This window comes from Channa argus, chromosome 1 (assembly GCF_033026475.1).
Source record: "Channa argus isolate prfri chromosome 1, Channa argus male v1.0, whole genome shotgun sequence".
In the NCBI taxonomy this organism is placed as follows: domain Eukaryota; kingdom Metazoa; phylum Chordata; class Actinopteri; order Anabantiformes; family Channidae; genus Channa; species Channa argus.
The window spans coordinates 22,440,626-22,467,814 of NC_090197.1; the positions used below are offsets into that span (position 1 = coordinate 22,440,626).

General features: G+C 37.8%; 1 protein-coding gene across 1 annotated transcript; it reads right to left on the reverse strand.

Annotated features, from left to right (window-relative positions):
• Positions 1–1,894: 1,894 nt before the first annotated feature.
• On the reverse strand, positions 1,895–22,967 carry LOC137129015 (hippocalcin-like protein 4). Its single transcript, XM_067507797.1, has 4 exons — positions 22,787–22,967; positions 9,938–10,111; positions 8,667–8,882; positions 1,895–8,563 (listed from the first exon to the last, which is right to left on the reverse strand). Exons 2-4 carry the CDS (start codon positions 10,097–10,099, stop codon positions 8,366–8,368), a joined length of 576 nt encoding a protein of 191 aa, XP_067363898.1. The 5' UTR covers positions 10,100–10,111; positions 22,787–22,967; the 3' UTR covers positions 1,895–8,365.
• Positions 22,968–27,189: the final 4,222 nt, after the last annotated feature.

A 27,189-nucleotide genomic window follows, 5' to 3' on the forward strand; every position in this document is an offset into this window, starting at 1 on the left:
GAAGCATGGTGTTGTGTGTGTGATAGTCACTCTGTTGTCCATGGTAATAAAGTTTAATTTCTAAACAGTTCTCACTGTCTTTGCAGTCCCTAATGCTTAACTATAGCTTTAATTTATGGTGGCCTAATTGTTCAATAAAGAAAAATACATTTCAAAAATCATGAAATAAACCTCCCAAATATAGTTCACTTTTATTTCACTTTTTTATTCTGGATTTTTTTATACTAACAGTTTTTTGAGTGCAACTTGGGGTTTGTTGTCTTGCCCAAATACACTTTTACAGGTAGGAGGGAACAGGAGTTGAACTACTGAACCTGTAGTCCATGGACTACTGCCTTACCCAGTGAGCTACAGCAGCCCTTGTTACAAACAAGTTAATCTGAATCAACCAACTAGAGGCTGCCATGAACAAACACAATACATAAGAAATACATAGCTATCAGTTGATTTAATAATTATAAAGAAATTGTACCTACTTTAAGGAGGTGAGATCTATCCCAGGCAGGGATTAAAAGTTTTTGCTGTTTGGAACGCCAACAAAATTATTCTGTAACCAGACATGAATGTAACTTCAATTTAAATGATTATAATGACTGGATTACTTATTAAGGTATTTATTAATTATAATGATACTGATCAATTTCAACCTTAGTTTTCTTGTGCTAGGTCACCTCTGCCCCTAACTGGGTTAATCTGAAAAAATGTTAAGTCTAATGATGGTTAAGACAAAGACTTGGGCCTAGGTTAATACTATATGGAGTAAGGGAACACTAGCAGGAAGTGGAGTTTTCTTCTCTCTTCTTTTCTTTCATTACTCTCTACTTGTCCACGCAGGAGTTGGATTGGTTTGTCCACTGGAGATGCACAGTACGAGAGAAGGTTGTTCAGCAGCCATGTCTATCTTTGTTGATGACTCCGATTGGAGAAAGGTGTTGTTTTCTAGTCTTCTTCATTTAATGTTGTAAAAAACAAATAGATTTTTGCATATTTTTTTCAAGAACTTTACTGCAGAAATATCACTGAAATGATTGTAATACTGGAGTTGACTATGACTATGATTACAGCCCCACCCTGTGCCCACTCTGCAAACTGCATCTATTTCACCACGACCTCTGTAGCTGCTGTGTGATTCACTATTTCTCTAATGCTTAGCCTCTGTGTGGGCATGTGTGATGCTTGGTTTTCATCTGCTGCTGAAGCCTGATGCAGCGAAGCTTAGAATAGGTTTATATTGATCCACGATGGGCAGGGGGCAATGGTGAAAAAAAAGAGTTTAGTCAACGCAGTTTGACAGACAAATGAACTGAGATCAGGAGGGTAAGAAAGAAAATGTTATAAAATGTCAAATCTAAATGTCTTTTTCTACTGATGTCCACAAATAACCAGCCCAGGAAAACACATTGAGTAAAGAGACAGCTTAAATTGATTGGTATTACTTTGACTTTTTATAATGCAATTATTTCCATCTGTCATTGGGGGGAGGGGTGCATGTCTAAAACTGAATGTTTGTTTTGAGACCAAAAATCAAAGCTCTTTTTTTTACCATTGTCTTCAAATATTTCTTCTTTGCTGTCCAGCTAAGTAAACGAACATCCACAGGCCAAATTAATTTCTGCACTTATTACATTTCACAGTGAATTATGAGGTTTGTCTGTGCGTGTTTACAGGAGTATGTAGTCATATAGGTGTGAGTGTGTTTTTTTATACACATCTTTCTTACTTGTGGCTTAAGCTTGGTTACCATGAGAACAGCATGAAAGGTGACATCACTTCGGCAGTGTGACATCATTGCTAGACAGTGACTCATCCTCTTTGCTCACTGTTTTGTGAGTGTGTGTCAGTGTGTGTGTGTATGTGCATGTGTTCAAGATGCTGACAGAGTGAAAACAGTAACTCTTGACATCCAAGTGTTTTATTCTATGTAACAAAATGAACTAACTTTGCTCTAGGAGCCTATAAATATGAAATCAAAACAAAACAAAATCATCTGACAAGACAAATAGACATTTACAGTACATGAACATTATAGAGAACTGTTAAAGAATAGAATTCTATTGCACAACTGAGCACAAATGATCTCCTGTCAAACTAAATTACAGTATCCATGTTCATATTCATGTCCCACAGCTCAGTGCATCTGTTCTGTGCTTTCTGAAGACTGACAACAAATGAACTGCTTCACATGTGATCAATGAAACATCACTTTATGCTTATCCCAACCCGATAAACACAGCTAACATAACACAATCCCATCTTTGGCACATGAAATTTGCAAAGTTGAATTTTTTAGGTGGGATGTTGAATTCAATATTGCATGAATCACAGATGTGAAAGCAATAAAACAGCTAAATAAAAGCCATTTGTGTGTAGTGTTATGGACAGCAGCATGAGTGGCTCTGTCGCTTTGAACTAGTGCTAATTAGGATGGAAAGAATCTAATCGGCGGACGAGAGTGGAGATTTTGAACCCATTTTGACGACACTTTGTTCTAATCAAAATGTTACCACATACCTTGCGATTCAAAATAGATAGTTTAACTAAGCCTATGACTTATATAGTGAGTCAAAACAGAAGGCAACAAAACACACGTGGGGCTGTTTGTACTTGTACTCTTAAAAGAATTTTGTCAAGCACTCTTTTTGGGACAACCATAGCTCCTCTATGTGTGCTTGTTATACTAGTTTCAGACTACACAATATAGGCCAGATTATAGTTCGACCCTGACACTACTATTACCCTATGTTGGATGAGACAGCTATTGATTTTATCTGTAGTGCCTCAGGATATCCAGACATAAAGACTAACATGTCAGAGTGTTGCCTTCTCTCCATCAGTATCACAACTTCCATAATCTGTTGAGGGATTTTGACCAATAGGAGTACAGATGCTCTTCCATGCACTACAGTGGTAAAGCAAAAGAGGAATGATGATGATGCTGAAACTGTGGAGCTATAGAAACAACACCTCTGCCTTACTGATGTGTCTTTGAGAGACTAACAGTGGCAGTGAAAATAAAAGATACCAGCAAACGAGCGGGGTGGCAAACCATCTGTCACCTCTTGCCAACTGTCTTCTTTTAAGAATGGAGAAGGCTTACATGGACAAAAATATGTCATGTTGGTCCCTGACACTTCCTTCCAACGACATGGTGAATGTTGTGCTGAGAATCTATGACTGTATAATTGCCCAATTTGACACGGTGAACTTCTGAACAGACAAAAATATTGTGTAGTCTAAACTGGGCAGTAGTTGCCAATCTGTGATGTGATGTGAGCATACAGACAGTTTACTTAATGAAAACTGTCCTTTTGTTGCTGGAATCACAGGTCATAAACCACAACAATTCACTAAAAAGCTTAATAATCAACAAACAACTTTGCAGGATACTTGTCTGAAATTTTAAAATGTGTCGCTAATTGATAACATTTATCAATAAAATATCATCTTAGTGCAACTTTAACTACAGTGCCGCATTATTCTGCAATCAAGAACATGATGAAACCTGCATAAAACTCGCTGTGGTGACTGACCAAGATGTAAAACATTTTAAATCCAGCTATTCTTAAATTTGACATTTTACTTTCATACTAGCAATGTATTTAGTCAACAGCCTCTTCATTCGCTTGTTTTAACAAATTGAATCCGCTAGCATCAAGAAGATAATGCTAAGTTCAAGAAAATGTACTATGCTGTACAAAACAAGTTGATCTGTAGCAGGAAAGCAAGATTTTCTCACCGCACCATTAAATATCTGCATCTCTTTAAAGAAAAACAAGATTGTCTGGCTGAATACAGCCTGGTTGAATTGTCCGCATCTTATAATGCTGCTAACTTTGATCTCCAGGCTTGTTGGTAGCATACTAAACAAAAGGCTGTACAGTTGAGTTCCTGTGAGGCGTGACATTTATATTTCCATCCACATGGTGACACTGTCACACAGGACAGTTTTTTCATTACTGATACCCTTCTCCTCACCTCCATTTCAGAATGACCCCTCACTAGCTGCTGACCTTTTAACTCTCTCATTTGGTGAAATGTTCCCTCTATAAGTGAGTATTACGTATAGATCTGCAACAGTAGGCTACAGCAAACGAAACGACACGTCCCTTAGTAGAGACAGTACATACTGTGTACCAGCAGAGAACAAAAGCAAGTGTAAGAGTGGGTTATAATACTCAGTGCTTCAGTGTTGGGGTTTACAATCAAAATTTTACAACGTTTAACTACACTGAGGCATCTCTTGTTACACAAATGATACAAATACAAAACACATGAAAACTCACAAAAGTGTCATACACTGAGCTTTCACAATCACACACTTTGTCATTTACTATCTGAATTTCAAGTGATGTCAACTGGACTTTTTTCTTCTTAGACTGAAGTTTCTCACTAATAACTCCTTAAGTCGGTCGGAAAGTTGACTGGGGCGTCCAGTTATATCCTCCAGCGTGGTCCTTTGTTTCTCACCTGAGCTGAATAGGCTCTTTAAGTGGACAGTAGGGGAGGTGAGAGTAGTGCAGGGAGTTGTTCTAACACCCCTCATCCCACTTAAAATGGGATTGTTAGGTGTGACCTCCCTGGTGGTTGTGTTAGGTGGTACTTATTCTTCCTGGGAATAGAAAAAAGGAAAGCATGGAAACTGGGAGCCAGATTGTGTAGGAAGACTCTCACCTCCACCTAACAAGCCTATTTAGGCCAGGTGAGAACCAAAGGACCACGATGGAGGATATTTACAACTTTCCCTCAGGCTGAAGCAGAAGCTACTTGGATGATTAGCAAAACTTTTCCAAATACGAACAAAGAAGTCCAGTTGATATGACCAAATGTCCAGATAACCACACCTGGATGACTTAAAACACACACACTCATACACATGCTGTATACACACACACACACACACACACTCACACTCACTCACACATGCATACACACAGTGGGTATGCAATCATATGAAATTAGGTCTAAGCTAGTGGAACATTTACAGATTATATTGTTTATATTCATAAATACGATTACAGTTGTTTTATAATGTACATGTTACTTTTATCATTACATTATCACACAAAGGAGGGTTGTCCTTTAGCTTTAGGGAGGGTTATGTTCACTGACTGGGTGAGAAGAAGGAGAAAACCTGACAGATGACAGGAGAGAAGTTGAATATTTTGCTGCAAAAATGCCAAAATTGGAAATTCAAGCACACAAGTTCAATTGTTTTTGTCCAGTAAATACTGGGTGTGTAGAGAATATGAAGTCATGGTTTATTGTTATATTGGTATATTGTTTAGGACATGAAATATTCTGACTTACCTGCCACGGCAATACAATCATACTGCCCTGTATCTGGAAATCGCTCCCTGACAACATTTGTAACAGAGACTCCTTATCCTTTTTCAAATCTCGATTTAAAACTATTTAAAATGGCTTATTCTTTGTGATTTTTCACTGTTACTTTTTATCTAATTAGCCTTATTAGACGTTTTTTTTATCCTTATGTAGTTGGTTTACTTATTGTTGTGCTCTGTTTATACTATCTATTATTTGTTGTTGTTTCTTACTTCTTATGTACAGTGACCTTGCCTGACCTAAAATGTGCCTTTAAATTATTATTATTATTATTATTATTATTTAAGTGCAATGCTGAAATAATGTTTGTCCATTAGAAAAATAAATGTAGACAAGAATAAAAAAAAAAAAAACTTGCATTACATACATGCAATAATGTTTTTATTCAAGCTGATTTCATTCGAGGGACGGTCTTTCAGATTATATTGAGGCACTGTTTTCCTTTCATGTGTCTAAGTAAATCTTGCTCCTAATCTTTTGTTGGATCCTTTCAAGCGAACCCCCTTGATATAAATTTCTAATTATGATCTGCACATTGGGGATTTTTTTTTTTACTGTTCTTGATGTACATTTGCAAACAGGTAAGCGCACACCACACACATAGCTTCCTCTTAAGCCATTTGCTCTTTTTCACATCGATTTTAGATCTGAGCTAAGTTCAGCAAAGTTCCTCTCCCTCCACCTATTATCAAAGCACTTCCTCTCTGACATTTATGGAGGAAGAAGACAAAAAAGGGAGGGAGAGCCGGACGGTGGGAGAGGAGGAGAAGGGACATCTATTTCAGCTTTTCATGTGAAACAACAGTGAATCATGGAGGCAGGTTTGGCCTTTCCGTGAAATACCGTTTCTGTCATACAGGCTATAATTACTGTCCTGATTATGCCCATTTCTCACTGTTCTACTTTCTGTTGCTACAATTGCTGCTCTTTGCAAAGCAATACCATGTTTTATACAAAAAAAAAACAGGATGTTTTTCCTACATCAGGTTCTGTGTAAATTGTTTATGCTGGACTACCGAGGGGTTTTTATCGAGATTTTTCCAGCTTTCACCTACTGTATTAGAGCTAATGAAAATAATCTAATAATTAATTGTGACAAAAGGAGTGTTGTGGCATTGTTGTCAAATAGGATGAAAAGGTTATATCAGTAACAGTTTGGGTTTGGTCGTGGATATGAACCATTCGGAAACAAATTACGATTTTTAGAGGTTTAAAGCCACAATGTGTACAATAAGAAAGTCCCACTGTCATGCTTCTGACAGAGGAGACACTAGCAGCAATAAACCAATGGATAAGATGAAAATAACAGCTACAGTAAATTTTACCTTTCTTTCTGCACAAATTCTACAGAAATTCTACACATGGTGGCTCTAATTATGAGAAGCTGATGCAATGATTTTGTGACACATCTCCCTCTTTGATATTTCCATACAAATTTAAATATTTGCTAAGAGCAAGTTAACCTTTTGGAGAATCCAGATAACATTATGTTGAGGACAAGCTTTATTCTAACCTAATTACATATCCTTTCAATGAAAAGCAACATCATTTTGATAAGACATTGATTTTGTTGGCATATGCGGGAAAAAAGCCTCAGTCACAGAGCAGCACATCAGTATGCATCACCACGATACTGCAGGCAGCCACCTAAGACATTCATCACCTGACTGCCTCATACTTAGAGTGTAAAGCATGTGGACGGCATGCTGTTATCACTGTAATCAGCAGAGCTTTCTTTAAGTGGCATATAACTGGCTGTGTATGTGGCTGTTGAGGGAGTAATAAATGCAACTGCACAAATACACTAGAAACACAGAGGGGGCAGTCCGACCTGGGTAGGATCTAGCAACAAGTGTTTTTTTTTCTCCTGACGTGACCACTTATATTTTCACATTCATACTCACGCACACAAAAACCGAAAAACGGCCTCACACCTATATGTATTGTTCATTGACATTATTCTCTTTCAGCAAAACATTTGCTTCTCTCTTGTCACCTCAACATGGACCATATGGACCAAACAACAGGCGCTTAGTTTGGTTTGATGCCATTCCTTTTTTGAAACTCTCCCATGGTGCACAGCATCCAAACACTGGGTGTGTTTTGCCTGGCAATCTTGGTGCCAGAATTTAGTCGCATCTAATAAACATTAAGGAATAATTTGACAGTTTGTTGTTTTATTTCCTTTCTAATACCACTGTATTGCCATCTGACATGTGTAAACGCAACAGACTGGTTTGATTAACAGACAGATGGAAGAGAAATATTGATCTTCTTTTTTAACACTGCATGAATGCGAATTAGTGTATTTTCTGAAAGTATAAATGATCCCTTTAAACATATAGCTGATAGTGTCATTTGGGATAAATAAGATGATGGTACTGACAACTGGTAATGGTATGTAATGAAGGCATTATCATATTTTTTTACATGACCAATGAAATATAAAAACATGTCACCTAGAAACAACCTGGTTTGCAATTCGATCTTAAGATTAAGATGAATCAAAAGTTATGTCAAATACCAGGAATGTGTTAGAGCTCTGTAAAGATTGCTGAGTTTTGCACTTATGTCGCCCTGCAGCCTTGTAGTCTCACATGTTAGGCACAGACACTGACAGTGTGAAAGTGTGAGTGACACTTCTACATATTTTTCTCTGCAAGTCCCTATGAGAAGTCTGTGCCAAGAGGAGCACGAGGGATTTCCACTTTTCACATGTCAGACTGAATTTGTTAAGACACCCATCAAAACTGAATCAGAAGAATTACAGGAGCGTACAGCACCACAGGATGGCCTGGAAGAAAAGAATGGCATCAATCAGAGACTGAGTTTTCTCCAAACATGGCTCATTTCCTGTCATCACTACCTCCAATAAAGAAGTGTAGAAAAAGCTTCCTTAGCTCTCTCCTCAAATATATGCCTCCCTTTTTCTCACCTTCCTTCTCTTGATTCAGTACAACATGTGCCCCATCCCTCCCCTCCCTTTCTTTCTCCCTCCTTCTGTATCTTAGCCCATTCCTCTCTACTTCTGCATGTCACACTGCAGCAGTAGGACAATGGAAGGGTCAGACTTGGCCGCCTCTTTAAACTCTTCCAGGGTGATCTCATCATTGTGGTCTTTGTCCATCTTGGAGAATATCTTGTCGACACGTTGTTGTGGGGTGAGCCCGTCCTCGTTCATGCGCATCATAATGACTGTGCCGACCATCTTATAAATGGCCTGTAAGGTGAGAATGGGGAAATATTGATCAATTTGACTTCAGCAGAGAGAATTTTGTTTCCTTACAATCTGACTTATAAAAAAGAAATCTTCAAACACACACCTCGATTATCTCCAGCATTTCCATACGTGTGATCTTTCCATCCCCATCTAGATCATACATGTTAAAGGCCCAGTTAAGTTTCTGTTCAAAGCTGCCCCTGGAGGTAATGGACAGGGCACAGATGAACTCCCTGAAATCGATGGTCCCATCACCGTTCTTGTCGAATGTCCGAAAAGCATGCTGGGCAAACTTGGAGGCATCACCATATGGGAAAAACTGGAGAGTAACAATTTTCAAAAACAAAGTAACAAAAAAGTTGATTCGTGCTTCACATTCTCTTGCTAAACATCTTAACATTTAATGAATTAAATTAGGCGTAATGATTCGTACATTACATTTAAATAACGCAATATATATTCCTATAATTTACTAATTATTCAGCAGACTGTTGTGTGTGTTTTACTTTTTTCTTGATGTTCTTTAACTGTAGATAATACATTTTTATAGTATCAAATATGGCTGTATTTAAAACGTGTGTTTTTGTTTTTCAATATGTGGTTGAGTTTATTACTATTACACTATTAATATAATTATGCTGTGATTGTTGCAGGTGCAATTTTAATGACAAAACTAATAAAATTCCATTTCCTTTTCAGACTTTGTTGGCTGGACTGGCTTTGCAGTCTACCAACTAAAAAATAAACCAGTTGTTTTCAGAGCCCTTTATAATCAAGTGAGTGTAAGCCAGAGAGGATCTGTGCATCCACTAAGGCAGTAACAAAGATGCTGTCATAATTATACACTCCACCTCTTCTCTGTGCCCACTAACACCGCATGATTAGGCAGTTACAGTAACATAAGATTCTATGCGTTGTGAGTATGAAAATCTATTTCCATCATAATTAAAATAAGGTAAATCAAACTCCAATGAGAAAAGGGAATTTTGCTGTACTAAGTCAAAATGATCTGATTAAACATTAAACTTATAAGAGAAAACTGAAAGTTCAACTTAAGTCAAAACTTTGAAGTTTTATTTTCATAAATTGCCTTTTTTATTATAATTGTGACTAATAATCCCATACTTTTTTACTTTTACTATGACATTTTTATTATGACTTTTTCTTTATACTGGCATAATAGGCCTCCAGATATCAATTTTGTTTTCTTTTTATATACCCTTATAGGCAAATAGCACAATTTTCTCTCCAGGTATGGAAAATGACCCATTCATAAAGACACATTTTAAAACATACAATGAACTCCCAGGAGTTCACTTCCTCTGCTTCATGTCCCTTGTCATGACGCCATCCTGCTCTCCTCCTCAGCCTCACCTTAACATAGAGCTGCTGAAACTCCTCCAGGTTGAGGATCCCTGAGGGACAGTCTTTGAGGAAGCCTTTGTACCACTGCTTGAGCTCCGCCTCATTGAACTCTGTGTTCTTGGTCAGGTCATCCAGGACCTCTGGAGCTAGCTTGCTGTTGTGCTTCCCCATGATGCTTCACCTCTGTAGGTGGGGAAACAGAGGGAGAAAGAGAGAGATACTATTAAGAAATGATTGCCTTAAAATTGAAATCAATTTAGTTTGTATTGCATGCATTTTATATCCTTGTCTTTCTTCATTTGGCTTAAATATATTTTAAATAATATCTTGATAATGTGTTTTCATGTTATGTACAAAGTTTTTTGTTTTGTTCACCTTGAAATGAAGTGTTTTAGAAGTGACAAAATATTCATGCAACAAAAGATCTTTTCAGTTCCATAATGATCCTATTTCTATAATCACCTTGTGTAAGTGAAGACCCTGATAGCAGTGCTCCTATTTTGCCCATAAAATGGTCCATTACCTGGGTTTCTCACAACACACCGTATTCACATGCCTGAGGACCACAGCACTGCCTTCATGATTCCATTCTGACTCATAGCCCTGTCTGACAGCTTTCACACTTTGACATCAGGGCAGAGCTGAAGCAGCCCAGCCAAGTGAGCACTAATCCTGCTCTAAAATATGGAGAGAGAGTGTGGGGACATTTTAGTGTCTGTAATATCATCCTGTCATGTTTTATGGCGAGTGAGTCATGTAGAAAGAGGCAACAAAACCCCAAGTCACTGCTAACTGCACAAATATTTTGGACTTCCCGTGACAAGTGGGACCCACTGAAGGGAGGCCAAGAGCTTAGGGGAAGATCAACAAAGGGTATTTATAGGAGGCAGGTCATTCTAGCATTAACTTGTTTTGAAAAGCTCAACTGTGACCTTATCAAGCTGAAACATAAAAATAAATGTTTCTTAAAGAATCCTCCTACACTGCTTTGAAAGGAACAAATCAGTGTGTTGAAGAAGAAATGTAAACCAGCCTCATTCATCAGCCATTCTTAAGAACCTTTCCTTCGTAAAACCCACTTATGCAGTTTTTGTGATATTCAGCAATTTTTTTTCGTTTGCTTAAAATTTGTTCTTACTGTAAGAAAATGCTCACGTTTGTGCAAACAATTATTCAGTTTTTTTTAATAATAATATATTTACATTCAATATTACATTTACATTTTTTATCATTAATAATGTTTCAATAATTCCCATTATTTTACAAACCTTTGTGATCTTTTAAAATGTATAAATACTCCAGCAACACTTCTATTCACATTGCACATCACCGTGAAACATGGTGAACCACTTCTCCCTCGGCCATTGCAACAACAAGAACATGTGTGTCCTGACCACTGGTGGTACCGGACAGCGAACTCAAACGAGCTCAGATAACACTGGACAAGTCTGTCGTGCGATTGGATATTAGTCAATATTTTTCGTCAATACACCTTAATTGCGATTTCAGTTGAATAATTTTGAGTATGCCTGTACGCTACATAGGATCAATGCCCCTTTAAAAAAACAACAGGATTCATCACCCTCAAGAAAACAGCTTTCAGAAATGTGTACAATTTTCTTTCTCAAACTGCATATATCTAAAAAGCTGAGCTTTGTAGATCTCTGAGTGTATCAACAAAAACGCACAACACAAGTGCACTAGCTTGTGCCACATGTGATGAGACAGTGCTCCTCTGGGCGGTCAAACACATGCACAGACATTTCAAAGAGCTGTTTCTTGCCTCCGACAGAGGCTAATGAGATATTATCCCTCTGTTAGGAACGTAAATGTACCAGATAATAGAGTTTTCTGTGAAACACAACAAGAGGTGTGACAAGCCAACCGAGCAAAGACGGGCAAAATTTATCCCATCAGAAATAATCAAAATAAACCCTGTTCATGCCGGAAAGGTTCATCCTAAACATTCTAGCCAGTGCTTAGGTCTCTGTTAGCAGGAATCTAATGTCGAAGAGTATTAATTGTTTTTAGAAAATAACCAAGTCTCTTTACATTTCATGGTTTAGGCTGACTTCGGAGCAAATAAGTCACATTTCTAAGGAATCAGTGAGATCAATGCAGAACTGAATCCGGCTTCTTTGCCATTTTCTCATTTTGGCTGCTTTGCAGAATGTGATCAGAGTTCTTGTCAGTTTCAAAGTAGGGTATGCATGTGTTGCAAAACATTACAAAATTGAATGAAAAGGTTCCTGCAGGTAGCCTGTTACTAGCTCCCTTGTCCACAAGCACAAGCTTTAAAGACAATAAGATTTCTGCGTCTGCTGATGGGTAGTTGTTACTTTCCAAGTGGTTACTTTCAGTTTTGTGTGCAGAGTGTATTTAAAGTGTGTAAAGTGAGGGCTTTACATACTCCCCACCATTTATCAAAGAGTTTTCTCTCTGACAAATTCTGCAAAAGTGTAACTTACAAATTTCTTCTGGTTCCGAAAGTGCTGTCTGTTCACATGATCAAAGCAGAGCATTTCATTGGTGTATTGGTATCGGTATACATGTTACAACCCTGGCATAAATCTTGGGTTGAGGGAAGTAACATAAAACCAGTTTAATATTAGTAGCCACTTGTTCAGCATTTAATTTGTTTATTACCAGAATATAGGCATTAACATCAGGAAGAGCTTTGGCAAATTGTCAAGCAAAACAGTGATAATTTAGTTTTTCAACTGAACTGAGGAGAAAACAACAATTAAAACCCTGAACCTGACTCCATATCAACAGAAATAAGATTGTGAAGCAAAAGACCGCGGGATCAAATCCAGGTGTGGCCCCACCCAGCTAACAAGGGCTACCTTAGAGCCGGTCCAAAGCCCAGATAAAATGGGAAGGTTGCAGCACGAAGGGCATCCAGGGTAAAAGTTCATGACAAATCAACATGTGGAACACATCCACTGTGGCGACCCTTGAAGGGACAAAACGTTGATCTTTTGTATTGCAATTTAATAAGCATACTTTGTTTTCTTCTGTGTTATTCATTTCAATCAAGCTATAAATGATAGTAAGAAAACAACCCTGGACTGCACAGAATACCTATTATCATATAAGCTAGATTGCACATGTAGCATTGTGTACATAGACACATTTCTCCATATGTCTCCTCCTCCCTACCCTCCACTCCCTATCTGTTCGACACAGAGGAATGTAAAGCTAAAATTTACATGGTCACTACCTTAGCCAAGAAATTCATCTTAACACCAGCTTCTGTCACGTATGTATAACATCACTGTTTAACTTTGAATAATAATTTTCAAGTCAATAATTTTTCATCCTTGTTTTAGAATCACAAGATTAACATCAGAGCAGGTGCCAAAATGGTTCCAGAGTAGCCACACTGACAAGGCTGGCTGCAGATGTGTCTGCAGACCTTCTTCGATAATCTGCCACAAAAGTCGGCCAATGCAAATTATCCAGAAATGTAAAAGATCAGCCCAGTTATTCCACCAACTGATCAATTGGTCTTCCACTTTGATTATTGTTCCAATCAATCTTGGGTCAATTTTCCTCTTGTGACCACATCCAGGGAGGTTGGCTAGAGTCCCAATTATTGACCTTTAACTTGTTAATATTTGCAGCTGCATCCGCAGTGACTTCAAGCTTCTGAGAGATGGTCTTATAGCCTTCACCTTTAATGTGCCTGTCTATAATTTCCTTTGTGATCTCCTCAAACAACTCTCTCCTTTGCTTTCTTTTCTTCATATCCTTGTGGTACAGATAGTGATACTAAATAGCAGAGTGACTACTTTCCACCAATGTGTGATGGTATTTAACTATTAATCAGTTTTTATTTATCTTTAGAGGGTACGAACACATCTGTAAACAAAATGTATCTCATTTCACAATTACTGTGCTTTACTCTACAAACGATCAAACTCATACAGGTATACTGTACATAAAACCATTTCATTAATTGAATCACTTTTCATGTAAAATGAAGCATTAGTTCACTTGTAAGAGTACAAACCAAATGTGTCTATGTCTGCAAGCTAAAAAAAACTAAAAGCTTAGTTAATAAAGCTAAAGAAAGAAAGAAAGAAAGAAAGAAAAAAAGAAAGAAAGAAAGAAAGAAAGAAAGAAGTGTGGATTGCATTTGTTATGTGGACACAAGTGACTATCAAAATACAAATCACATAGCCAAAGCTTTGTAAAGCACTCTAAACTATCTTACATCTCTGCTTTTGGTGATTCAGACCATTTGGAGCAACAGTAGTTTTTAATTTCTCAACCACATGTTTTGAAATGATGAAACATGTCACACCAGTTAATTTGTGTCTCTTTGATGATGTGTTTATTGACAACAACAGACGGCTATTGCACAAGTTAAGAATGACAATTTAGCGTTAATATTTGTGTATGTATGAGGATTGTAATTTCGAAAATGACTGAAGTTATTCTTTGTTAGTCTGTAGAGCTCACTCTGTATTGTATAACTAACCACTGGCTGATTAGCATTAAACACAAATTGAAACAAAATTATCATTTATTTGGAGTTTGGAATAACTGAATGAAAAACAGCAAGGTTAAGCATAAGCACTAATGGCCAACACTGCTCAGCAGTCTCAGACAAGAGGACACCTACACCAACTCATACACATGACCAGTGGCAAATGATGCCAGGATAGTGGTCTTTGGAAAAAGAAGAGTTTTAGTGTACAAAGACATATTTTTGCATCCAGCTTTTGACAGAATGTTATTTAGGAGAAGCATGAAATATTAACTAACTTCATATTTAACTCAACAATACCAATTTCTGTTTAGTGAACCCTTAACAGTCTAATAAAGGAACAAAACCCAAGTGAAACCCTATAAAAGCTTTCAAATATTTTCAAAGTCACTTTCTCTGGAGAGACATAAACAGCCTTATTTCCTCAATGCTCCAGTTTCCCTCAAATATGCAGCCCCGAACGTCAGTACTGCACATCCCTTAAAAGGAATCAATTGGCCTGACAACATGCTGTTGCTGAGGAGATTGACGTCTTTCACAGTCCGTTCACATCAAAAAGCGGCAGAGGCATAAGCACACACTCGCACATACACACAAACATGCCAGCACTTAACTGAGGACAAGCAGGAAATATTGGTTCCATCACACAGGCTTACATGAAGTATAGACACTCTTACACTGTCATGCAATATTACATGAAAAACAAAAAGAGATGACACAGAGTGAAAGGCGATAAAGACAGAAAGATGGAGAAAGATGGGAGGAGGCACACGAATAATCAGAGCTTGTAGATAATTGTCCCAACAGGTGTTCACTACAGAAAGACATGCACCTTGTGGAGTCTGAAGGGACCTTAATGCATGTTCATTCCAGCTGTCAGACTGATTCTAAACACCAAGTCTAACCTGTCTCACTACGTGTGTGTGTGTGTGTGTGTGTGTGTGTGTGTGTGTGTGTGTGTGTGTGTGTGTGTGTGTGTGTGTGTGTGTGTGTGTGTGTGTGTGTGTGTGTGTGTGTGTGTGTGTGTGTGTGTGAGTGATATGCATAAGGTGCAGTAGTTAAAATGCTTGCATGTCTGAGTCAGTAGGGACTAAATGATACCAAAAACTCATGATACAATAGTGTCATGAAAAAGTCCACAACCAGGGGTCCAGCATTTCTGGCTAAAATCACATTTGCTCTCCTTGGTTTGAGTAGGTCAATCTATCATACCTGTGAGGCACAACAGAAGAGAACACAGAGTAAGCAAGGGGGTGGCTTTTATTTTGTCTGCAGTCCAGAGCAAGTCCAGAGTGTGTCATGCAGCGCTGCAGCACTGCTGCTCTATGAATGTCAAGCAAGAAGTTACTTCATAAGACCACATCCATGATCAGTAGTACAGTCACTCTCTGTTTGATATCCAGCACACGTTAACTGAAACAGTGGGAAAAGATATGTTACTACAGGCCGGGCAGATTGCTCAAACCTGCTTGGGACACCATTGTGTGTGCGAAACACTTAATGTCTGGGGACAGTCTGGCCTCTCATACTGCTCCTTGTCAGTGGCAACTAGCAGAATTGCATCCTGCCTGAACCCTACCTACAGTGCGACAAGGCTTTAATCCTAACATTGCAAAAATACATATCTACATCTCTAGTAGTAATAAACTTCACATTTTAAAAGCTGATTTTTCAAACTTAATGAGCTTGTTTTAAGCTTGAATGACAGGGGTTTTATACATCAAATTTAAATATGAATTAGGAATTTGTTTTTAGGAAATTCCCTACACTCAAATGATACCAGAATCATTTGGATTCTGTCCTCTGTTTCCTTTCAGAACACTCACAGCAGGATATTACACAACTGAAAAGCAAGGTTGAAAGGCAATGTCATCATTATGAGGTTTATGCACTCTGTCTGTAACTGAACACAACCCAGAGGGTAAAATAGGTTGGTGTCCCAATAACCCAAAATGATTAGCTGGCAAAACTGTAATTGAGTTGGAAAGAGAGCAAAAATGGAAAACTAGGTCCACCATACAGTAGTCATTTCCTATGTGTATGTGTTGTGTGTTACGTATTTGTAATAGCAATAACCTTTGTGGGAGTGGAAAAAGTACAATGGACTGTAGCAGAAATAGAGGAACAATCAATGAGATACCAGTCCAATACCAGCCCTCACCATGAATTAGGCTGCAATATGAAGTATGTGTGTGAGTGAGTGTGTGCTTGTGTGTGTGTATGTGTGGGTGTTAGAGAGAGAGAAAGAGAGAGAGAGAGAGAGAGAGAGAGAGAGAGAGAGAGCGAGACTACAAAGAAAACTGAGTATAGGGAGATAGAGAAATCTGAGGTGGCTACCTTACTGATGTGTGAATGATAAAGCACACTAAATGGTCTTCATGGCAGTTCAACAAACCATTGAAAGTGAAACAGAACAATATATCATCTTGACAGCAGCGGCCTCACTCCCAGTCAAACAGCCCTCCGGCAGGAGATAATGCTGCTTTTGGCCAATCGAAACAGACCCTCTGCCAACCGTATCTAACCAAATGGCTTGCTCGCAATGGGTTTAATATGGTGGTTTAATTGAAAATCTATGTATTTATCAGTGTCTTCCTCAGTCCCCATCATGCTCTCCCTAAGTTTGATTAGATATTTATTATAGAACAACAGACTTTGGATGTCTGTTCAAACCATGAATTCTGTTCTAATTTGGACAAAATAAAGGCAGTGGGATACAGACAATGGCAATGAATACCCATCCAAACTTTATATGTAATTTTGCATACATCTTCCACTCTATGCGATGTAATTTGGGCACCTCTGTTTGAATAAGAAAAAGTTCCATTTATTTTCTCTACACACCATGTTACATGACTCACATCTGGAGCACTGCTTTAGCTTGTATGGGAATGCACTTTTTGAGTCACCAGTACAAATATTAACAACTTATAAAATATCTGGTCCTTTGGTAGAAATTTTAAGTGACAAGTCTTTGTAGAAACAAATATTTAAGAGTCCACTCTTGCAGAAGGCAAGTTAAGCAGAGCAGTAAGTTGTGGATTTAATATAAGAGTGGGTGGGCATGACTGTACTTTGAGGGAGTGCAGACCCAAAACAGAGGTCAGTGTATGAATTGACAACGTTGAAAGTTTGACTGTTAAGACGATCCAGAAAAATTCTGCTGGAGCTGCTGGAAAGTCTCACAAATGGTCAACAGAGCAGACAGAGAAACAAGATTTAGTTTTTTTTAATGATTTTTTTTTTTTGATTGATTTCAGCTCACATTCTGAAACATTTTTTATATCAATGTCCAACGTTACAGAAGTTACTGTAAATTACAAGTGAAAGAACAAAAAAATGTTGACCTCTTTCAGTGGGAATTTTATTACACATTTTAAAAGTTTTTTGAAAGTCACCTCCTATCACAGAGGCTAAATATCATTTAGGTATATGTGACAATAACAGTGATCTCCTTGTTATCATAGATCACTGTTTCAGCGTTGACTGAATTCTATAACTATGTTGTAAACCATGTTGTGAAGTGTTGTGTTGTGTCTACCTGCCCCTCGAGTAGTAACAACATGGAAACACTTAGAGACATAGAAACTTAGAAAAATATGAACTTATTTTTAAAAATTTTACTTGATGTTTCCATTGCAAGGCCTAGTTTAACCCACGAACATGTGGGAAATCATCCAAATATATCAGCAGTAGTGCTTTATGGGTAGACTGGATTTGTATTAGTAGTAAGGTCTGTAACTAAGTAGTTGTAGTTATTAAGTCAAGTGTCAGCAATCAGCTATTAGATCCAATGTAAAAGCCTCCGTGAAAGCCTTGTTAATAAGGACTCAATGTTGATGGTTATGTAAGTACTAACAGACATACGAAAGGATGTGTTGGAGCTGAGGTGTTGCCTCCTATCACCATGATCTCTATATTATTTTAATCTACATACATCTCTCTGGCGACTGGAGCAAAGAGGATGCATCACTATAGAAACGTAGCTCACCTCAGTGCAGTTCAAACTCTAATTTAAGAGCAGGCAGAACGTCTAAGCCTGGGGAGAAACACGGGGGACAAAACGGCTCTGTGCATGTGCCCTTATGAGTCATTCTCTCAGCTAACCTTTGTCTCTCATATCTGCAAAACATCATTTTCACATTTTTTCATTACCACAACTGTTAGACATTTGCTAAAGTCGGGGTGAGTCACATCTGTGTGTCGTACTAATCGTTAGCTATTGTTTCGGTCTGCATCCACTGAAAACCTACACAGCCTTGGAAAATGTGCCTAATATTTCAGGGACACCTTTAAACCCAGGAAGAGGTAGAAGCCAGCATAAACACACACACACACACACACACACACTTTCCTATATTTGGTTGAAAGGCTCAGGTGTTTTAGCACCATACAAAAACAGTCCCTAGGTCAAACATACCCAAGTCCCATAAGCACATGCAGACTTGCACAGACATGCAGTAATGATGTGTTTATTGTTTATTATACTTAAAATAGTATAAGAGAACCAGGGACAAATGTTTGCAGCATTTATCCTTGCTCCATTTTCACTTGCTACATTTAAGTGTCTTTAAACAATCGGGTGGTAGGCGTCAAATAAACATCTTGCACTTCTACAATTGAGTATATGACTTTGAAATTGAGTGTTGTGCTGATTTTGGCAACGTCTTTGCTTGTTTTGGAACGGGTTTTGGCACTGACATGGACATGTTAAATACTGGCCTTGACTTATTTTTATTTTCTTCTTATCTACTAAAAAAGTTAATAATTTCCCACAACGTTTCCACCAGGAAATCAGAAGTAATGCATCAGTAAAAAGATCTGACACATTTTCACATACTAAAACCACTCTGCACAACTTCCATGACTGTACAATAATCTGTTGTCCTGGATTGTTGAACTGGTGAGGGATGAGCTGAAAAAGGTGGTTTTATCTAAATTTCAAAAACAGATACTGAAAATACAGTACTGAGCTCCAAACATACAGCTACAGTATGTATCTATTTTCCAGTAGGCTCAGTTGAAATATGCTTCAATACATATAGTTTTGAGGACCTCTGCTTCTGAAAGCTTTATGCTAGTATCAGTAGCTGATTGATTCTACATCCGCTTATTAAAAATAGACCTGGCGATATATCTAATAATTCTACATCTTAGATGTTGACTTACAGTTGACTTAGATTTTTGCTTGCCTTGTACCTCACTCGCTTTGGCTGAAAGCGTCTGCTAAATTACTAAATGTAAATGTAAATGTAAGAAATTTGATGAATTCAATTGAATGAATGATGTGGAAAATGCCTTAGTGAAACAAAATCTAAACTATTACTTCTTCTGCTGTCACATAAATGGCAGTGGAAACAGTTTTTCAAGTTCTGCCTTGTAATTTAAATTGTCTCCTTTTCCTTGTAGATATCTACAAATGTGTTGGTTAATTAAGCAGGTAAAGACATAATACTAAATAAAGGTCATGATACCTCAGTAATATGAAAAGGTGGGACATCTCACGTACTCTTTTGCTTGTCTTTGTGCACTGGCTTTCGATTTTGGGCAAGATATCAAGTTTCTATATTTTTGTGTAGGGGAGTGTAAAAAAAACTGTTCCTGAGTTATTGATGCTATCTGTTGAGCTGAGCTCTGCACTGACAAGACAGCTGCATGACAAGAGAATGTGTCCAAGTGGGGGCTGTCAGAGAAGAGACGAAGGAAAGCTGTATATGTATGTAGAAACTCATTCAGCCTAAAGTTGAGCATGTTCTGCTGGTCAGACAGCAGCTCCCCGCACAGAGAATCGGTGGGTAAAAGTGACTTCTATCTTCTTCATTCTTTCACGATTATTTTCAGGGCCAGTGCATATTTTTATATTTAAAGGACATATTGAGTCTATGTGATTTTGCTGTACAAATCCATTCATTAATTTTTTTTCACTCAGTTGTTAGTTTATCAGGAACACCAAGCTATAACAATTTCAATCTAATCTAAGTCCTATAGTAAATCCTCCTTCATATAGCCAAAGTTATTGGGGAATAGCATATAATATTATTATTAATCAACTTAGATTTGAGAAACAATATGGAATTCATACCCATGTAATTAATGTAAAAAGAAAATAATGCATATGGTCTGCCCAGGCAAACATTACACTTCATTCATTTATTTTTTAAACTGTTTATGCCATTTGGGTCCAAGTAGATATGTTTTCCTAAGTCCTTTTCTGCAATTCTCTAGCCTGAAGATGCTCTAATTATTACCAAATTAATAATTTTTTTTCTTTTATTCTTAGTTCCTCATCGCCATTCCTGGTGTGCTTTACTATTTCACTGCACTAAATTATGTCTGTCAAGGCAATGGCAACACCGGCAATGGAAAACACAGTGGTGTCTATTGATCACTGTGGGCATTCATCAGCAATCCACCAATGATGCCAAACTCCTTCACTCAACATTCCTTTGTTGTTGCTTAACCACTATCTCGGCCACACACAGACACACACATCTTTACAGTCTAACATCTGTCTCGTTGGATAATAAAGCATGTGATAGGAATGGCTTAGTCAATCAGTCAAGACCTACACACACAATAAGCCAGTGATGCATGAGCAGATGCATAGTACACCAGGCTACAGGATTACAATAAAATGGAAGTGATAAAAAAAGAGAGAAAGAAAGAGACACACAAGTGGGGGAAGGGGCTGTATGGGTCACAGCATCATTAATTTATCGCTGTAGACCAAAAAAAGGAAATTGTGGCATAACATGTTGCTCCAAGCTGATATTATTGTACTCAACAGGATCAATAGGTCTTTCCAGAGTAGAGAAAGTAGCTCTAATCAAGCGTTGTTCAATCCAGTGATGTTCCAGCTTTTATGTCTAGCTGTAGCTTCTTTCTTTAAATAACAGGGAGCTTAAGTTTGTCGATGTGTAACATCACTGAAAAGGCAAAGAAAAAGTGTCTCTGTTGTCTGCAGCAGCGACTCACTCAGGGACCACTGAGCAGCAGTCCTGTAAAGTACAGTAAGGTTTACAGCAATGTTGGGCTTTTTTATTATGTTGAAGAACACATGGGAACCATGTGTTTCTACTGTATTCAAATATTTCCGAGAGTCTTATTATTGTTATTTCAATTATCATTCAAAAAAGAGTTTTAACGTGGAGCACTGGAGGTACAAACCTGCTTTCAACACATAGAGTGACAATTTATGGGCCTAACAGAAATGAAGGAAAAGTCAAAGGCCAAACTCAATAGAAATCATTCTGCAAATATGCATTTGGTAGTGTCTTTATATTTATTATATTACACTCCTTTACTGAGTTTGTTCTGTATTTGAAAAAAATTGGCTACACCATATGTAGACCCAGACAGTCATAGAAAGATGGAGACACACAAACACACACGCAGAAACACAGTATGATGCAATAACTCTTTTGATATGACCCTTCGATGCAAAGCTGCATGAAGGCCACCAGTAATGTGAACAAGCTAACACACAGCACCCAAGCTGATCTTATTGATTGTGCATGTTCTGATGTCACCCAGACCACTAGACCATGCAAGCAGAACTAAACCACTTGTTCAGCCTGCATTTCTTTCTGCCTCTCCCTTCCTTTTAATCACCCAGGTTAGCAAGTAATACATTTGAAGGCATAACAGTGAGACCTGCAGCTACAGGGTACAAACACAAAGAAACTATCTTGATCTACTTGTTACATTTAGTATGACACAAGCCAACTCCGAGGGTCTCCACACTGTACAGCTGAATCCTTTAGGTCCAGACAGACATGCAGAAATAAACATATTTTTCCATTTTCATGCATATACCATGCTTATTTATGCTCTACATGTGCAGTAAAGACCACAGTAGTGTGACACACAGGTAAAGCTTATTTTGTTCATCCATTAATTGCTCTAAAACCATGAAGGACATTCTAGCCCCTTCCTGATCCACGCGGATGCAGTTTATGCATCCACCCGAGATTTGCATTTTATAAACAACTCCCCAAATGTAGCACATCCCTGCACAAAGCCAGCATGAGTGTGTTTGTTGCTACCATGGCTGATATGCTCACCGCAATGCCTCTTTTCTGGAGGGCAGGAAAGCGGGATCCCTGGTTCAAATGCTACAGCACTAACTGTCCTTGAGCAAGACACTGACGCCACTAACTGCTCAGTAAGAGCTCAGCGCACTGTGTTTGTAGTGCAAATATAAGACAAATTCGGTTTCTCCTTCCTGGTGTAAATGCCTCTGTCATTTCTCACTACTTTATGCTTTTGCTGCATAGCTTGTAAGCATATTTGACATCTATTGACTAGTATGATAGAGGAGAGAGACATTTATACATTATTAATTAAACATGCCCTCTACTCACCCTGTAATGTTTGGAAGAATAAGGTCCGTATACTTAAAACAAAAGCCTCTTCTTCGCTTCCCGGCTATGGTCGAGGCGGTGTTTTGCTCCAAAACAGTTCCTCCCTCATGTAAACCAGCTTCGAGTTAACTCGCCTCTCTCTCTGGAAGAAAATGAATGAACCGCTGCGTCTCCCTTGCCAACACGTTTGCATATATGCCGCCTCCCCCGCGCGACGATTAGCCAAGCTGCTGATCGAAGGTGGTTCCGTTCATCGGATTCGTGGAAGCGGCTTGTCATTCAAACCAAAAAGCACGCGCCTGTGCTCGCGTGTCCTCTCTGGAACAGGTGAAAAGCATCGACAGTAAAAGACAGCAAAATACACATCATAACTGCTTAACTTAAGAAAATGTAAGCTTTGTTCTTGTTTATACGTTTTGTAAATAAGATAGAAGAAAAACAAGAAGAAAAAGTCACTTTATTGTGACGGCCATTTACTGTAGCCACACAACACACATGGGCACGACATATCTGTTTACCCAACATTACTATCACTGAAAAGTTGTTTTAGTAAACTGCAACATATGCACATGACCAATATAAACTTCCTGCTATTGCTATGGAAAATATCCATTCCATTTTCTTTATAAATCTTTTATAACAATTAAGGAATCTTAATTATATTGCCTATAAAACTGGGAGAATGTACTAGGATGTATGAGGCTAAGATTGACACTTATTGTTGGTGAACAATTTGTTAGGCTCACTGTGAAAGACTGAAGAAGGTAAGCAATGAAGATATTTGCATGAATCCCCTCCCCCCATGCTAATATAAAACTCTATCTTATAAATTCCCCACCTTACATCTGGTTCACTTCCTCACCTGGTCGCCAGTTAAGCAGAACACCACACTTCCTTATCTCTATTTGCTTCCGTTGCTGTGTTTTCCTAAGCATCATTGTTTTGCCTGTAAGTAATCTTTATTGTTACTTTATCAATGAGTTGTTCAAACTGGGCTTAAACTTTATAGCCTACATCATGATTTGTTCTCTATGGGGTAATTGTTCCCTGACTTGATTCATGCATTTTCCTTTTTATTTTAAGACAGAATATTTGCATAGAAATATATATGTTTATTTATTATGGTTTATTGACTCATGGCAATCCTCAAGTAAAATAAAACTGGAAAATAATTTGGACTGGTTAAACATGATATTCTTTCTGCTGAAAGGGGAACGGTTCTTGTGTATATCTTAAATCTAGGATGTGTATAATGTGAACACCAGAACTAGTCTGCCAGTTGTAAGCCAGTTATAGTCCTATATGCAGTGGAGAAGTTTGATGTAAAAACTTGAAGTCTCTAGCGCCAACACACTGAGAATGAAATCTTTTGTAAAGTAGCCAACATCACAGCAATTCAAGTATTCATGTGAACATCCTTTGCATATTCCAAATTTTTTCAGAGGGGGTCAGGAGTGCAAGCACTTAAGTAAAGATGGTTTTATAATATGATTAACTGTTTTTGGTCAAGAAAAGGTTGATTAGGGAAATGCTATAGTTATAATTATTAACAAATTGACTGCAAGTTTCTGACACAATGGAAACACCAGCTTTTATCCTTAGGGCTGTGGCCAGTTGACTGGTTAGGTTAGTGAATCAACGCAAAAAACGTGACCAAAGTATTAACGAGGCTGTTACAATTTTAAACTAAATATTTAAATATCTCATTTAGGAGTAGCTATCAACCATCTGTGGTCAGGGAAAGTGGTGAGAAAGTAGTTAGCCATCGCTGCTTCGATTGCAGTTTGTATAAATGCAGACCCAGTTCTTCTGCTTCCTACCTATACTTTTACTAGAGTACATGGCTGTATTTTTACTTGTACTTTTACTTAAGTACAGTTGTTGAGTACTTCATCTACCACTGCTTGCTGGATGTTGTCTTTGTGGTGTGTTCAAGTGCCACTTGTTAGTGCAGGCAAAATACATAGGGACTCAACACAGCACTTAATCTTCACTACCACTAGTTCTTTGATGTCGGGTTGGGGTGTCGCAGCCCTTACTTACATACTACATGTCCAGCCACCAGCCACATTTCACTTAAAACGGCATAATGATCATTGGAAATTGTGACCATACCTAAGAAATATAAAAGAATTCTAGCATTTCGCACAGGCCAAAGGCTTCAAGTATTACTGATTGGCAAAGAATCCTACCACTCGATCTCCAATGTTTGTCCTTGAATGTATACTGTAATAGTGTTATTGAAATCAAGATTTTTTTTAATACTATAGCTTAATAATAATCAGAACAGAATTTGGACATGATGAAACAAAAAGCAGATCAATGAGGTGTCATAGTGGAAATTAAAAGATTAATACTAGAGAAACATTACAAAATTATTATATACAAATATTGTGTAAATTCTGATTTACATTTGAAAAGTAATCCTAATTATTACAAATATCAGATAAGTAATATCAGAAGATGTGAATCAAATATTAGAACAACCATTATTTTGTGTTAGATTCTAAAGCAGAGATACTTTTTATAAATACATAAAACCCTATTATATTGTCTTCTGTAGCTCATAGTTACTATTTTCATTGGTCCCTTACCCAAAATGCCCTACATTGTTATATAAAAATGTAATTGTATTCCACTTATTGATTTCTTTTGTGCTGACATGGTTGTACACACTTGTTAGCAGAATCCATTGATCATAACAGCCATCATTATCCAAGTTTATATAAGATACCCATTATCACAGTAAAGAAGATCTGATTAGCTGAATTTAACAGATCTCGAATTCACAAGTCAAACCGGTTATTAGTCAGTGCTTTAGTTTCTGCTATGGTATGTGTTAAATTAGTCAATTTGTATGTGCTACCTGCTGATTATTATTTTACAATTTCAAATGCATTGAAAGTGTGTGTGTGTGGGGGTGATTTAATTGAAAAGGACAGAAACTAGAGACTTGGGAGGGCTTCTCACTGGATGTGCCATAACCTTAAGCACAAGGTAGACATCCATCACCCTGTGGAATCGCTGCTCATTGCTATCTATTGCGTGTTTGTGTCCTTCAATGCAAGGTAAGCAAGAATTACTCAGAAAACAGCCTCAGATAACCAGAATAAACTAGTTCTAGCTAAAATATAAAATAGCTGGAGCTGGAAATCAAAACAGGCCACAAACAAGCAGCCCTTATATACCTTAAAAGTTATATTTTGGCAGAGATGCTGTTCTCTCAAAGTTAGAGTGACATGAACAGATTGATAGTACACTTGTGTGGATAATTATAGGACTATCTTACTTTTAGCTTAGCTTAATGCTAACAGCTAGCCTGGCATTGTCTTTGTCTTTATCTTAAAGCACAGCAGAAAAAACAGGTTGTGGCTTTGCACACAAATCCATCTATCTGTTTTTCCCTGTTAGCAGAGTTCCAATGCTAAGCTAATTAGCTTTCTGACTTGAGAGAGGCATGATTTTTATCTAACTCTATTTAAATTGTACTTCACAAAATGTATATTACAACAAACTCTCCTCCTTTCTGTCATTTGTCTTTCTGTCTCTACTTCCCTCTTCTTCCCTCTAATTCAAATATGTATTATTGAAAGCACATTAATTGATATAAAATTAATTCTTGCCCCCTAATTGAAATATGCTTTATTGAAAAAAGCATGAATATAGCATGAGCCTCTCTTTCCTTTTAGGCCCATGAATATTCATTGATGTGTGTATGTGTGTCCATCTGCAACACAGGGTTGCCACGGGAGACAACCCATTGAGTCTATCTTCATCCTCTCATCACTCTCTTTTCTCTTTCATCTCGCCTCTCCTCCGTCACCGTTGTAACATTAATCTTCTCACTTTAGCAGTTTGGTGTCGTACTCTGCACAACTTCTCTTTTACCTAGTTGTTCTATTGATATAATTTAGAATATTCAAACACACACAAAATGTAAGACACGTTGACCATTTCTATTTCAAGGGGAGAAGGATTAACTGGTTGTTATGGATTTATTTCACAATGTATTATTATTATAATGAGAGCGCACCAGAAAGATATAGTGTGTGTGGATCCCTGTATGTCGCTGTGATCACAGCCCAATTCCCTCAGCGAAAAGCGATACAATCTTTTCATTCATGCTAATTGATGGGCAAGTTGGCAGCCTGATAATGAATTTCAAATCTCCATTCATGTCTGGGTGTGTGTTTGATGTTGCATGTGCGTGGCGTGTAATTCTGTGCAACAGTGGCCTGTAAACAGTCTAATTGACCTTTCCACACTCCACCAAGGACAACTCCTCCACCCACCTCCTTACGTCTGCTATTTCCTTTCTTCCCCTCTTTCCTCCATTCTGCTTTTGAATTTTCCTCTCACTGCTTGTGGCTTCTATTTTGTGTATCCCTCTGATATTGTAAAAA